At 42.6% G+C, this 16,683-nt stretch overlaps 1 protein-coding gene across 1 annotated transcript; it reads left to right on the forward strand.

The window, feature by feature from the left end:
• On the forward strand, positions 1-16,683 carry LOC141343539 (interferon-inducible GTPase 5-like). Its single transcript, XM_073848107.1, has 4 exons — positions 1-109; positions 429-475; positions 15,160-15,727; positions 15,836-16,683. The coding sequence occupies exons 3-4, from the start codon at positions 15,160-15,162 to the stop codon at positions 16,462-16,464; spliced, it is 1,197 nt and encodes a 398-aa protein (XP_073704208.1). The 5' UTR covers positions 1-109; positions 429-475; the 3' UTR covers positions 16,465-16,683.

Raw genomic sequence — 16,683 nt, forward strand, 5'->3', positions numbered from 1 at the left:
CTTGTTCTGGTTTTGTTTTGCATGAATTACAAAAGTTTAGCTCTAGGCTTCACAAGCTTCATTTCAGATCATATGCTGTCAGGATCTTCTTGTTGCTCAGAAGAATTTGGTAAGATACCGGCCAATCGGCTCCATTCGCAATTTATTTTTACTGTTCACTGATCTTCTAGATGTGTATAGATTTTTTTGAAAACTTGACAGGAATATCTTGTAAAATGAAGTATCCTCATTTTGTATTTTGCTACCTCATGTTTAGTGTACATTTCTTTATATTTAATGTCTTCAATGCTGTAAAGTAAATGCTTTTTAGAAGACTTTTCCAACATTAAAATGCATGGTTAATCAATTAGGCTTCACATTATAATGGTAATTCATTCATTTGGAAACCTTCATTGAATGTATTTAAAACTTTTTTTTTTGTACAACAGTGAATTTTACATTTGTGAAGGAAACAACAGCACTCTGAAAAATAAAGGTGAGACTGAAAACATGTAAGAGTCAGTTTTTAGACAATACTATTCATTGTTTTATTTTTGCATTTGCATAAGATTTTAGAATGATGCCTACATGTTTGCTTCGTAGAAGCACAATATCTCTTGAAGTGTCGAGGGCAAATAATTTTACAAAACTTAAAAAATTAGTGAAAATGAGTGTATGATTTATATATTTATAAGAAAGTATTCAACATACAGTATGAATGAATTATGCCTTGATAGGCTCTATAGAGAAAAATGCTGAAATCTGCAAAATAATCTACATTATAAAAGACAGTTTAGTTGTTTGTCAGTTCCCAAAAGATAAAACCATTACTAGCATGACCGAAGTTCCCTGAGATAAAGGGAATGAGCTTTGGCAACATGGTATGGGGAAACTCCTGTTACTTTCAGTACTGAGGCCAGATTTGTTCATGTTTGCTCTTTCGACTAATAGTGAACTTTATAGGAAGGTTGTGTAAACAATGCTTGTTCCTGTTCTCTGAGGGAACCGAGGTAATGTTAGTAACCAGAATGTTCCCTTTCAAAACATTAGCTCGTTGGGAAACACGCTATGGCTAACGAGTCCAATAGTGTCATGCTATAATAAGTGTAGAACAAAAGCTGCTCTGTGAGACCAGCCCCATGGCGCCTGTAGGGAGGACCTCTAAGAAGCATGAAGTAAGCCTCATAAGGGCCCAATAGACCTGAAATTACAAGACCCAAGTCACAAGGCTGGAGTCAACATCAACAAAAACTCTTTCCAATTACAATGTTTGTGCCTGAAGGGCATGTATGTTCAGGTTATAAAACATAGTGAAGGTAGACATGGAAAACTAGCTGGCTATCACATAAGCATCGTTCAGAAAGTCAGCCCAAATCCGATTTTGTGCATATCCGGATGGAATCCGATTTGAATAACTGACTGTCCACACAGTCGTATCACAACTGTTCATATCTGATATGTGTGTCCATAAGCACTCTTTCGTTTCATGGAATGTGCGTTGGTTTCTATGGCAATGCCAAAGCTAAAAACAACAACAACAGTGATACAGTTTGTAATATAGATACTGTCTTGCGATATGACAACGTTGCCGTCACGCTGGATTATATTTCGTCTTCTAAAGCAGCGGCAGAAACGCAGGAAGCTGGAATGTGCGACTTTATTCTGTGCTGCCGTCTCCACTAGTTTAAAACTCAAAGAGGTGCGTATACTAGGCGCTAACTGTTTTTTCCTGCTTCATTTGCAGTTCGCAACAACACAAGCTTGTTTCTGCAAAGACTTTGCCATGTTTTCCACAAAAATGTCTGAAGTGTTTATGTTTAACGTGGCATGAAAACGTGAAAAAGCGTTGCCAAATCCGATCTGACCGGTCAGACTGAAACGGATTTCCAGAAAACTGATTTGAATAGGATTCCAAATCACATACGAATGTAGCTCGAAACTGATTTGACCAAATCAGATTTCATGTAGTTTGATGCTGTTCAGACTACCTAAATATGATCGAATTTTAATCGGATTTGCATAAAAATTTGATTTGGGCTGACGGTCTCAACGAGGCTAATGTAGCTCGAAACAGATTTGACCAAATTGGATTTTATGTAGTTTGATGCTGTTCAGACTACCTAAATATGATCGGATTTCAATCGGATTTGCATAAAAATTTAATTTGGACTGACAGTGTGAACGAGGCTAATGTAGCTCGAAACAGATTTGACCAAATTGGATTTTATGTAGTTTGATGCTGTTCAGACTACCTAAATATGATCGAATTTCAATCGGATTTGCATAAAAATTTAATTTGGACTGACAGTGTGAACGAGGCTAATGTAGCTCGAAACAGATTTGACCAAATCGGATTTCATGTAGTTTGATGCTGTTCAGACTACCTAAATATTGTTACAAACGGGACGACTGAGAGTGGGAATCCAAATGCAAGGCTTTATTACGAAGATCGTGGTCGAACAGACAGGGTCGAAAATCACCAGCGAACAGCATCAACAGAGAAAATCCAATATCGTATTCCAATAAACAAGCGTGGGTCAAAATCCAGGGTGAGCAGTCCAAAGTAAACAATGAAATGAAAACCAGAAACTAGAAAACTATGACTAAGACTAGGAATAAACTGACTAAGACTAGGAAAACAGGGAAAACAAACAGGGAAAATGCTCAGTAAGGTCCACAAATGCAAATCAATACTTCGCAGTGTGAGTGTGTGTGAAGCTGGCTTTTATGGAGGACAGACAGGAAGTAACCAGCGAAGCAGCAGAGGGAGCAGCAACAGTCTGTGAGGGGCAAGGCTCCCTCTGCTGGCCTGGTGTGACATAGCCCCCCCCCCAAGGAGCGGCTTCCAGACGCTCCAAAAAACAACAGGAAGAAACAGTCCGGGGGAGCGGTGGGGGGGGGGCAGGAGACTGAGGTAGAACAGGTGGGGTAAGGGCCCTCCAGAGCAGAGCTGGAGGCAGAGCAGTCCTCCGAGGTGGAGCAAGAGGCTTAGGAGCCCTCCAGGGCGGAGCAGGAGGCGGAGCAGCCCTCCGGGGCGGAGCAGGAGGCTTAACGACCCTCCGGGCCAGGGCAAGAGGCGTAGAAGCCCTCCAGGGCGGAGCTGGAGGCGGAGCAAGAGGCTTAGGAGCCCTCCAGGGCAGAGCAGGAGGCGGAGCAGCCCTCTGGGGCGGAGCAGGAGGCTTAGCGACCCTCCGGGACAGAGAAGGAGGCGTAGAAGCCCTCCAGGGCGGAACAGGAGGCGCAGGAGCCCTCCAGGGCGGAACAGGAGGCGGAGCAAGAGGCTTAACAGCCCTCCAGGGCGGAACAGGAGGCGCAGGAGCCCTCCAGGGCGGAACAGGAGGCGGAGCAAGAGGCTTAACAGCCCTCCAGGGCGGAACAGGAGGCGCAGGAGCCCTCCAGGGCGGAACAGGAGGCGGAGCAAGAGGCTTAACAGCCCTCCAGGGTGGAACAGGAGGCGCAGGAGCCCTCCAGGGCGGAGCAGGAGGCGGAGCAAGAGGCTTAGAAGCCCTCCAGGGCGGAGCTGGAGGCGCAGGAACCCTCCAGGGCGGAACAGGCGGCCACATCATGGACTGGGACCTGGGGAGAGCAGAGACAGAGGAGGCAGACAGAGCAAGGAGAGAAGTAAAGAGTTCGTAGGAGTACACTGCCTCCATGGCCGTGATTGGGCAGACAGGAACGGCTGTCGTGGTCGTGTCAGAGACGACAAGGAGCCTAGGCGGTGCAGACAGAGCAAGGAACCTTGGCGGGGCAGACAGAGCAAGGAACCTTGGCGGAGCAGGCAGGGCAGGGAACCCTGGTGGTGCTGGCAGAGCAGGGAGTCTTGGCGGAGCAGACAGAGCAGGGAAACTTGGCAGAGCAGGCCGAGCAGAGAATCTTGGCGGAGCAGACAGAGCAAGGAGTCTTGGTGGCGCAGACAGAGCAGGGAGCATTGGTGGTGCAGGCAAAGCTTGAAGCCTTGGCGGTGCAGGGAGAGCGTGAAGCCTTGGCGGTGCAGGCAGAGCGTGAAGCCTTGGCGGTGCAGGCAGAGCTTGAAGCCTTGGCGGTGCAGGCAGAGCTTGGAGCCTGGGTGGTGCAGGCAGAGCGGGGAATTCCGCCATGAACGCCACCTCCAAAAGAGGTATAGGCGCGGCGGACATGTGGGTAGATGAGGCCTCCCAAGCAAACTTGTTGACAGACTCCTGGGCAGAAGAGGCCTCTGGGGCGCAGTGTGCAGCCCACACACTCAAAATGGCGAGAGCCATAACAGGTAACGCAGTGGGCAGTAGAATTCCCACCGGGTCAGTGGGTGTGAGGCTCTGGAGCGTTGGCTCTGCGGGACTTGGGAGCGTTGGCTCTGCATGGCTTGGGACCGGCGGTTTGGGTGAGACATGACATGGCTCTGGGTGTTCGGGTGAGTCCCTACTTGACATTGGAGATTCAGCTGTGGCTTGACTTGGCGTGGGTGGCACCGTGGTGTATGAATGAATGAATGAATGAATGAATGATGCATTTGTATAGCGCTTTCATGTGTATTTCCGTACACCCAAAGCGCTTTACAATCATATGGGGGATCTCTCCTCAACCACCACCAGTGTGCAGCATCCACTTGGATGATGCGTCGGCAGCCACAGTACAACGGCGCCAGTGCGCTCACCACACACCAGCTACAGGTGGAGAGGAGAGAGTGATATAGCCAATTTAATGGAAGGGGATTATTAGGAGGCCATGATTGACTAGGGCCAGTGGAGGGAATTTGGCCAGGACACCGGGGTTACACCCCTACTCTTTACGAGAAGTGCCATGGGATTTTTTGTGACCACAGTGAGTCAGGACCTCGGTTTAACGTCTCATCCGAAGGACGTATGGACTTGACCAGGCTGGAGCAGCTGTGACTGGGTATGGCTTGACTGGACCTGATTCAGGTTGTGAAGCGGTGTTTTGATGTGACTCAGGAACCTCAGCCATTACGTGACCAGACCTAGCAAGAGTAGCAGCTGTGGTGTGCTCTGACTCTGTGGGAACAGCAGCTGTTGGAGACTCAGGAGAAGCAGACATAACTTTTACCAGCTGTGGTTTGATTGACGTGACGTGAGTGGGCTCTGGCTTGGCAGATGTGATGTTTGCGGGCGCTGGCTTGGTTGACGTGGCGTTAGCAGGTGCTGGCTTGGCTGGTGCTGATAGTAAGGGACCAATTGAATGAGCTGACAGCAGTGGTGGGTCCTCCAAGCTTGATATGAGTCTCTGATAAGTCCTGGAGTGGTGAAAGTCTGATGCCGTAGCCACCATGTTGATGGCAGACTCGGGTATGGCGGCAATCTTACGTGCAGGTTCAGGCGTGGCAGCCATTTTGGTCGGAGACACAGGAACAGCGGTCATCCCGGCCGAGAATTCATGAACGGAAGCCATCTTATGTGCAGGCTCAGACGTGGCGGCCATTTTGTGTGCAAGCTTGGGAGTGGCGGTCCTCCTGGGTGCAGGTTCTGGCATGGCGACCATCCTTGTGGCAGGCTCTGGCGTGGCGGCCATCTTTGCAGCGGGCTCTGGCGTGGCGGCCATCTTTGCAGCGGGCTCCGGCGTGGCGGGCATCTTTGCAGCAGGCTCTGGCGTAGCGGCCATCTTTGCAGCAGGCTCTGGCGTGGCGGCCATCTTTGCAGCAGGCTCTGGCGTGGTGGCCATCTTTGCAGCAGGCTCGGGCGTGGCGGCCATCTTGACCAGGAACTCAGGAACGGGAGCCATCTTGTGAACGGGCTTTGGGACGGTGGCCTTCTTGTGAACAGACTCGGGAAGGGCGGCCATCTTGGGAATTGTCGCTGGAGGGGCGGCCATTTTGCAAACAGGATCTGGAAGGGCGGCCATCTTGGGAATTGTCGCTGGAGGGGCGGCCATTTTGCAAACAGGATCTGGAAGGGCGGCCATTTTGGGTGCAGACTCAGGAAAGGCAGCCATCTTGTGAACTGGCTCAGGAACAGCATCCATCTTGTGATCAGGTTCGGGGATGGCAGCCATCTTGTGAACAGGCTTGGGGGTGGCAGCCATCTTGTGAACAGGCTTGGGGATGGCGGCCATCTTGTGATCGGGCCTTGGGGTGGCAGCCATCTTGCGAGAGAAGTCAGACATAGTAGATTTCTGGTGAGCTGGGTCCAATTGGGTGACCATCTTGAACGCGGACTCAGGAAGAATAGTCATTCCGAAAGCAGATTCTGGAAAGGCAGCCATTTTGTGAGCAGGTTCAGGAAAGGTAGCCATCTTGTGAAGGGGCTCTTGAAAGGCAGACATCTTATGAACAGGCTTAGGAGAGGCAGCCATCTTGTGCTGTGGCTTGGAGCTAGCAGACATCTTGTGCTGAGGCTCTGGGCTAGCAGACATCTTGTGCTGAGGCTCTTCTAGAACTCTCACAGTAAGCGGAGAGCCGCATAACACCAAAGCATAATTCATAAAGTCCTCCACCGAACACTTAAATTCCCCTCCAGGCAACAGCGATTTAACGGGTTCATTGAGTCCAAAGCGGAATAAGTCCTTCAGCCATACTTCATCATAAAAAGGTACTTGAAGTGATAACTTACGAAACTGTAGTACATAATCCTCAATGGGGAGATCTTCCTGTCGGAGGAGCAGAAGTTGGTCGACTGGGTCCATGTTGTGATGCTGGTGGTTGAATAAAGCCGCTGGATCCGGGTGTGGCGAAGTATTCTGTTACAAACGGGACGACTGAGAGTGGGAATCCAAATGCAAGGCTTTATTACGAAGATCGTGGTCGAACAGACAGGGTCGAAAATCACCAGCGAACAGCATCAACAGAGAAAATCCAATATCGTATTCCAATAAACAAGCGTGGGTCAAAATCCAGGGTGAGCAGTCCAAAGTAAACAATGAAATGAAAACCAGAAACTAGAAAACTATGACTAAGACTAGGAATAAACTGACTAAGACTAGGAAAACAGGGAAAACAAACAGGGAAAATGCTCAGTAAGGTCCACAAATGCAAATCAATACTTCGCAGTGTGAGTGTGTGTGAAGCTGGCTTTTATGGAGGACAGACAGGAAGTAACCAGCGAAGCAGCAGAGGGAGCAGCAACAGTCTGTGAGGGGCAAGGCTCCCTCTGCTGGCCTGGTGTGACAAATATGATCGAATTTCAATCGGATTTGCATAAAAATTTAATTTGGACTGACAGTGTGAACGAGGCTAATGTAGCTCGAAACAGATTTGACCAAATTGGATTTTATGTAGTTTGATGCTGTTCAGACTACCTAAATATGATCGGATTTCAATCGGATTTGCATAAAAATTTAATTTGGACTGACAGTGTGAACGAGGCTAATGTAGCTCGAAACAGATTTGACCAAATTGGATTTTATGTAGTTTGATGCTGTTCAGACTACCTAAATATGATCGGATTTCAATCGGATTTGCATAAAAATTTAATTTGGACTGACAGTGTGAACGAGGCTAATGTAGCTCGAAACATATTTGACCAAATCGGATTTCATGTAGTTTGATGCTGTTCAGACTACCTAAATATGATCGGATTTCAATCGGATTTGCATAAAAATTTAATTTGGGCTGACAGTGTGAACGAGGCTAATGTAGCTCGAAACAGATTTGACCAAATCGGATTTCATGTAGTTTGATGCTGTTCAGACTACCTAAATATGATCGGATTTCAATCGGATTTGCATAAAAATTTAATTTGGACTGACAGTGTGAACGAGGCTAATGTAGCTCGAAACAGATTTGACCAAATCGGATTTCATGTAGTTTGATGCTGTTCAGACTACCTAAATATGATCGAATTTCAATCGGATTTGCATAAAAATTTAATTTGGACTGACAGTGTGAACGAGGCTAATGTAGCTCGAAACAGATTTGACCAAATTGGATTTTATGTAGTTTGATGCTGTTCAGACTACCTAAATATGATCGGATTTCAATCGGATTTGCATAAAAATTTAATTTGGACTGACAGTGTGAACGAGGCTAATGTAGCTCGAAACAGATTTGACCAAATTGGATTTTATGTAGTTTGATGCTGTTCAGACTACCTAAATATGATCGGATTTCAATCGGATTTGCATAAAAATTTAATTTGGACTGACAGTGTGAACGAGGCTAATGTAGCTCGAAACATATTTGACCAAATCGGATTTCATGTAGTTTGATGCTGTTCAGACTACCTAAATATGATCGGATTTCAATCGGATTTGCATAAAAATTTAATTTGGGCTGACAGTGTGAACGAGGCTAATGTAGCTCGAAACAGATTTGACCAAATCGGATTTCATGTAGTTTGATGCTGTTCAGACTACCTAAATATGATCGGATTTCAATCGGATTTGCATAAAAATTTAATTTGGACTGACAGTGTGAACGAGGCTAATGTAGCTCGAAACAGATTTGACCAAATCGGATTTCATGTAGTTTGATGCTGTTCAGACTACCTAAATATGATCGGATTTCAATCGGATTTGCATAACAATTTAATTTGGGCTGACAGTGTGAACGAGGCTAATGTAGCTCGAAACAGATTTGACCAAATCAGATTTCATGTAGTTTGATGCTGTTCAGACTACCTAAATATGATCGAATTTCAATCGGATTTGCATAAAAATTTAATTTGGGCTGACAGTCTGAAAAAGGCTAATGTAGCTTGAAACAGATTTGACCAAATCGGATTTCATGTAGTTTGATGCTGTTCAGACTACCTAAATATGATCGGATTTCAATCGGATTTGCATAAAAATTGGATTTGGGCTGACAGTCTGAACGAGGCTAATGTAGCTTGAAACAGATTTGACCAAATCGGATTTCATGTAGTTTGATGCTGTTCAGACTACCTAAATATGATTGGATTTCAATCGGATTTGCATGAAAATTGGATTTGGGCTGACAGTCTGAACGAGGCTAATGTAGCTCGAAACAGATTTGACCAAATCGGATTTCATGTAGTTTGATGCTGTTCAGACTACCTAAATATGATCGGATTTCAATTGGATTTGCATAAAAATTGGATTTGGGCTGACAGTCTGAACGAGGCTAATGTAGCTCGAAACAGATTTGACCAAATCGGATTTCATGTAGTTCGATGCTGTTCAGACTACCTAAATATGATCGAATTTCAATCGGATTTGCATAAAAATTGGATTTGGGCTGACAGTCTGAACAAGGCTAATGTAGCTTTAAACAGATTTGACCTAATCAGATTTCATGTAGTTTGAAGCTGTTCAGACTACCTAAATATGATCGGATTTCAATTGGATTTGCATGAAAATTGGATTTGGGCTGACAGTCTGAACAAGGCTAATGTAGCTTTAAACAGATTTGACCAAATCAGATTTCATGTAGTTTGATGCTGTTCAGACTACCTAAATATGATCGGATTTCAATTGGATTTGGGCTGACAGTCTGAACAAGGCTAATGTAGCTTTAAACAGATTTGACCTAATCAGATTTCATGTAGTTTGAAGCTGTTCAGACTACCTAAATATGATCGGATTTCAATTGGATTTGCATGAAAATTGGATTTGGGCTGACAGTCTGAACGAGGCTAATGTAGCTTTAAACAGATTTGACCAAATCGGATTTCATGTAGTTTGATGCTGTTCAGACTACCTAAATATGATCGGATTTCAATCGGATTTGCATAAAAATTGGATTTGGGCTGACAGTCTGAACAAGGCTAATGTAGCTTGAAACAGATTTGACCAAATCGGATTTCATGTAGTTTGATGCTGTTCAGACTACCTAAATATGATCGGATTTCAATCGGATTTGCATAAAAATTGGATTTGGGCTGACAGTCTGAACGAGGCTAATGTAGCTCGAAACAGATTTGACCAAATCGGATTTCATGTAGTTTGATGCTGTTCAGACTACCTAAATATGATCGGATTTCAATTGGATTTGCATAAAAATTGGATTTGGGCTGACAGTCTGAACGAGGCTAATGTAGCTCGAAACAGATTTGACCAAATCGGATTTCATGTAGTTTGATGCTGTTCAGACTACCTAAATATGATCGGATTTCAATTGGATTTGCATAAAAATTGTATTTGGGCTGACAGTCTGAACAAGGCTAATGTAGCTTTATACAGATTTGACCTAATCAGATTTCATGTAGTTTGAAGCTGTTCAGACTACCTAAATATGATCGGATTTCAATTGGATTTGCATGAAAATTGGATTTGAGCTGACAGTCTGAACAAGGCTAATGTAGCTTTAAACAGATTTGACCTAATCAGATTTCATGTAGTTTGAAGCTGTTCAGACTACCTAAATATGATCGGATTTCAATTGGATTTGCATGAAAATTGGATTTGGGCTGACAGTCTGAACGAGGCTAATGTAGCTCGAAACAGATTTGACCAAATCGGATTTCATGTAGTTCGATGTTGTTCAGACTACCTAAATATGATCGGATTTCAATTGGATTTGCATGAAAATTGGATTTGGGCTGACAGTCTGAACAAGGCTAATGTAGCTTTAAACAGATTTGACCAAATCAGATTTCATGTAGTTTGATGCTGTTCAGACTACCTAAATATGATCGGATTTCAATTGGATTTGGGCTGACAGTCTGAACAAGGCTAATGTAGCTTTAAACAGATTTGACCTAATCAGATTTCATGTAGTTTGAAGCTGTTCAGACTACCTAAATATGATCGGATTTCAATTGGATTTGCATGAAAATTGGATTTGGGCTGACAGTCTGAACGAGGCTAATGTAGCTTTAAACAGATTTGACCAAATCGGATTTCATGTAGTTTGATGCTGTTCAGACTACCTAAATATGATCGGATTTCAATCGGATTTGCATAAAAATTGGATTTGGGCTGACAGTCTGAACAAGGCTAATGTAGCTTGAAACAGATTTGACCAAATCGGATTTCATGTAGTTTGATGCTGTTCAGACTACCTAAATATGATCAGATTTCAATCGGATTTGCATAAAAATTGGATTTGGGCTGACAGTCTGAACGAGGCTAATGTAGCTCGAAACAGATTTGACCAAATCGGATTTCATGTAGTTTGATGCTGTTCAGACTACCTAAATATGATCGGATTTCAATTGGATTTGCATAAAAATTGGATTTGGGCTGACAGTCTGAACGAGGCTAATGTAGCTCGAAACAGATTTGACCAAATCGGATTTCATGTAGTTTGATGCTGTTCAGACTACCTAAATATGATCGGATTTCAATTGGATTTGCATAAAAATTGTATTTGGGCTGACAGTCTGAACGAGGCTAATGTAGCTCGAAACAGATTTGACCAAATCGGATTTCATGTAGTTCGATGCTGTTCAGACTACCTAAATATGATCGAATTTCAATCGGATTTGCATAAAAATTGGATTTGGGCTGACAGTCTGAACAAGGCTAATGTAGCTTTATACAGATTTGACCTAATCAGATTTCATGTAGTTTGAAGCTGTTCAGACTACCTAAATATGATCGGATTTCAATTGGATTTGCATGAAAATTGGATTTGAGCTGACAGTCTGAACAAGGCTAATGTAGCTTTAAACAGATTTGACCTAATCAGATTTCATGTAGTTTGAAGCTGTTCAGACTACCTAAATATGATCGGATTTCAATTGGATTTGCATGAAAATTGGATTTGGGCTGACAGTCTGAACGAGGCTAATGTAGCTTTAAACAGATTTGACCAAATCGGATTTCATGTAGTTTGATGCTGTTCAGACTACCTAAATATGATCGGATTTCAATCGGATTTGCATAAAAATTGGATTTGGGCTGACAGTCTGAACAAGGCTAATGTAGCTTGAAACAGATTTGACCAAATCGGATTTCATGTAGTTTGATGCTGTTCAGACTACCTAAATATGATCGGATTTCAATCGGATTTGCATAAAAATTGGATTTGGGCTGACAGTCTGAACGAGGCTAATGTAGCTCGAAACAGATTTGACCAAATCGGATTTCATGCAGTTTGATGCTGTTCAGACTACCTAAATATGATCGGATTTCAATTGGATTTGCATAAAAATTGGATTTGGGCTGACAGTCTGAACGAGGCTAATGTAGCTCGAAACAGATTTGACCAAATCGGATTTCATGTAGTTCGATGTTGTTCAGACTACCTAAATATGATCGAATTTCAATCGGATTTGCATGAAAATTGGATTTGGGCTGACAGTCTGAACAAGGCTAATGTAGCTTTATACAGATTTGACCTAATCAGATTTCATGTAGTTTGAAGCTGTTCAGACTACCTAAATATGATTGGATTTCAATTGGATTTGCATGAAAATTGGATTTGGGCTGACAGTCTGAACAAGGCTAATGTAGCTTGAAACAGATTTGACCAAATCAGATTTCATGTAGTTCGATGCTGTTCAGACTACCTAAATATGATCGGATTTCAATTGGATTTGCATGAAAATTGGATTTGGGCTGACAGTCTGAACAAGGCTAATGTAGCTCGAAACAGATTTGACCAAATCAGATTTCATGTAGTTCGATGCTGTTCAGACTACCTAAATATGATCGAATTTCAATCGGATTTGCATAAAAATTTAATTTGGGCTGACAGTCTGAAAAAGGCTAATGTAGCTTTAAACAGATTTGACCAAATCGGATTTCATGTAGTTTGATGCTGTTCAGACTACCTAAATATGATCGGATTTCAATCGGATTTGCATAAAAATTGGATTTGGGCTGACAGTCTGAACAAGGCTAATGTAGCTTGAAACAGATTTGACCAAATCGGATTTCATGTAGTTTGATGCTGTTCAGACTACCTAAATATGATCGGATTTCAATCGGATTTGCATAAAAATTGGATTTGGGCTGACAGTCTGAACGAGGCTAATGTAGCTCGAAACAGATTTGACCAAATCGGATTTCATGCAGTTTGATGCTGTTCAGACTACCTAAATATGATCGGATTTCAATTGGATTTGCATAAAAATTGGATTTGGGCTGACAGTCTGAACGAGGCTAATGTAGCTCGAAACAGATTTGACCAAATCGGATTTCATGTAGTTCGATGCTGTTCAGACTACCTAAATATGATCGAATTTCAATCGGATTTGCATGAAAATTGGATTTGGGCTGACAGTCTGAACAAGGCTAATGTAGCTTTATACAGATTTGACCTAATCAGATTTCATGTAGTTTGAAGCTGTTCAGACTACCTAAATATGATCGGATTTCAATTGGATTTGCATGAAAATTGGATTTGGGCTGACAGTCTGAACAAGGCTAATGTAGCTTGAAACAGATTTGACCAAATCAGATTTCATGTAGTTCGATGCTGTTCAGACTACCTAAATATGATCGGATTTCAATTGGATTTGCATGAAAATTGGATTTGGGCTGACAGTCTGAACAAGGCTAATGTAGCTCGAAAAAGATTTGACCAAATCAGATTTCATGTAGTTCGATGCTGTTCAGACTACCTAAATATGATCGAATTTCAATCGGATTTGCGTAAAAATTTAATTTGGACTGACAGTGTGAACGAGGCTAATGTAGCTCGAAACAGATTTGACCAAATCGGATTTCATGTAGTTTGATGCTGTTCAGATTACCTAAATATGATCGGATTTCAATCGGATTTGCATAAAAATTGGATTTGGGCTGACAGTCTGAATGAGGCTAATGTAGCTCGAAACAGATTTGACCAAATCGGATTTCATGTAGTTTGATGCTGTTCAGACTACCTAAATATGATCGGATTTCAATTGGATTTGCATAAAAATTGGATTTGGGCTGACAGTCTGAACAAGGCTAATGTAGCTTGAAACAGATTTGACAAAATCGGATTTCATGTAGTTCGATGCTGTTCAGACTACCTAAATATGATCGAATTTCAATCGGATTTGCATGAAAATTGGATTTTGGCTGACAGTCTGAAGAAGGCTAATTTAGCTCGAAACAGATTTGACCAAATCAGATTTCATGTAGTTTGATGCTGTTCAGACTACCTAAATATGATCGAATTTTAATCGGATTTGCATAAAATCGGATTTGGGCTGACAGTCTGAGAGAGGCTAATGTAGCTTGAAACAGGTTTGACCAAATCGGATTTCATGTAGTTTGATTCTGTTCAGACTACCTAAATATGATCGAATTTCAATCGGATTTGCATAAAAATTTAATTTGGGCGGACAGTCTGAACGAGGCTAATGTAGCTTGAAACTGGTTTGACCAAATCGGATTTCATGTAGTTTGATGCTGTTCAGACTACCTAAAGATAATCGGATTTCAATCGGATTTGCATAAAAATTGGATTTGGGCTGACAGTCTGAACGAGGCTAATGTAGCTCGAAACAGATTTGACCAAATCAGATTTCATTTAGTTTGATGCTTATCAGACTACCTAAATATGATCGGATTTCAATTGGATTTGCATAAAAATTGGATTTGGGCTGACAGTCTGAACGAGGCTAATGTAGCTCGAAACAGATTTGACCAAATCAGATTTCATTTAGTTTGATGCTTATCAGACTACCTAAATATGATCGGATTTCAATCAGATTTGCATAAAAATCGGATTTGGGCTGACAGTCTGAATGAGGCTTTTAGATTTCCTTTGATTGAGACTCCACTGGACAAAGCCCAGGAGGTGGCTATTCCTCTTGTGAAGTGGGCCCTTAGTAGGACACAGCAACCCCACTGAGGCATAAGCCATGGCTATAGCGACTACTATCCAGTGGGATAGTCTCTACTTAACGTCTAGGTCGTTTTTGCTGACTGACTGGCCAGCAATGTCTGCCACTTATACTTTGAGTGTGGATGGGATGTGCCCCTTTTCCAGCAGCTCCTGCAGGAAAGTTAGAATGGGTGACATTTCACAAGAGGACAGGTCTTCATTCTGGACTGCACACCAGTGAGAGAACACAGACCACTTAAAGTCATAGAGGCGTCTTGTAGATGGGGTTCAAGCCTGCAAAATGGTGCCAATTACCCTCACGGAGAGCTCCACATGAAGACTCCACAGCTCGCTGGGGATGTCAATATCATGACTCTCACTTGGGCGAGGATGCACTTCCTCAATGGAATTGGCCAACAGGCTGTTGACCTGTGGTCCTACTCTGGAGGAATCAGACGTGGTTTCCAGAGCATACAATTTACTTTGTCACCACTGAAATTGCTTAGCCTATTGCTTCTTTTACTACATATTTTCAAGAGTTTCTTTTATAACACTGTTGAACTTGACATAATTTTTATTTTTTTAAGATGGCTTTTATGGATGATTTCTATATGATAACTCAGGAGGACCTGGAAGATATTAAAGAATCCATATCTACTCAGGATCTCCCAACAGCAGTAAACACAATCAAAGGATTCCTTGAAAAACAGGATCTTGTAGAACTTAACGTTGCTGTGACGGGGGAGTCCGGTTCTGGAAAGTCCACGTTTGTCAATGCATTCAGGGGTTTAGGGGATGATGAAGAGGGTTCTGCTAAAACTGGCCCCATAGAAACCACCATGGAGCCTGAAGCTTACCTCCACCCAAAATACAAAAATGTCAAAGTGTGGGATCTTCCTGGCATCGGAACACCAAACTTCAAAGCTGACGAGTATCTGAAACTGGTTGAGTTTGAGCGCTATGATTTTTTCATCATCATCGCTTCAGATCGGTTCAGAGAATGCCACACTAAGCTGGCCAAAGAGATCACGAGAATGGGGAAAAAGTTTTATTTTGTTCGTTCCAAGATTGAATTGAGTATTAATGCTGAGAAGAGGAAGAAGAACTTTGATCAGAAAAAGACATTGGATACCATCCGAGAGAACTGTGAAAATGGTTGGTTATTCAGTTCACATTACTTTTTTTTTCTTATTACTTACAGTAATTAAAATATTTTATAGTTTTTCTACTTATTTTATGATGCCCTTTTCTGTTTCTGTCTAGGTCTGAGAAAGGCTGATATAGAGGATCCTGTTGTGTTCCTGATCTCTAGCTTTGAGCTCGGCAAGTATGATTTTGATCTGCTTCAGGAGAGAATGGAGCAAGAGCTTCCACAGCATAAGAGACGTGTGCTGATGTTGGCTTTGCCAAATATCACACTGGAGATCAATGAGAAAAAGAAGAAAGTTCTACAGGAAAACATTTTAAAAGTTGCTTTACTGTCTGCTTTGGTGGCTACTGTCCCTGTTCCTGGTCTTTCAGTTGCTGTGGATTTAGTCATTGTTACAGTGGAGATAGAAAAGTACTACAGTACCTTTGGTCTTGATGATCCATCCCTGCAGAAGCTCTGTGAAAGTTCTGGGAAGACCATTGAGGAATTCAAAAGTCTAATGAAGTCACCACTGAGAGGTGGGATAAACCCAGCTTCAGTATTATCCTTAGTGGGTGCTGCATCCCTGGTTGTGGCTGAAAATACAGTTGAGTATTTTGTGAGTGTCATACCCCTACTTGGCAGCTTGGTGGCAGGAGGATTGTCCTATATGACAGTCTCAACAATGCTGTGGAGAGCTCTGAATGACATAGCAGAAGATGCCAAAAACGTGCTCATAGCTTCAGTGCAGAGTGAAGTGTAAACACAGAATGAGACAAAGAAATGAAATGTATTCAAGTAGCAACTGCTTTTAGTCACACTTGTAGCAAATTTTACTATACATGATCTTGCATTTCTTTTTACATTGTTCTTTTGTTTCATTTCTTTAACTGAAATGTAATTTCCCCTTGAAGAAATGCAGGATTACAATCTCTGTTGCTACACTCAAGATACATGACATTAAAAACATTAATCACTTTGG

This window comes from Garra rufa, chromosome 10 (genome assembly GCF_049309525.1).
Source record: "Garra rufa chromosome 10, GarRuf1.0, whole genome shotgun sequence".
Lineage (NCBI taxonomy): Eukaryota > Metazoa > Chordata > Actinopteri > Cypriniformes > Cyprinidae > Garra > Garra rufa.

Coding starts and splice junctions, on each gene's coding strand:
- LOC141343539 (XM_073848107.1), top strand. CDS start 15,160: ATGGCTTTTATGGATGATTTCTATATGATAACTCAGGAGGACCTGGAA. Junction 15,728..15,835: donor CCGAGAGAACTGTGAAAATG/GTTGGTTATTCA, acceptor GTTTCTGTCTAG/GTCTGAGAAAGGCTGATATA.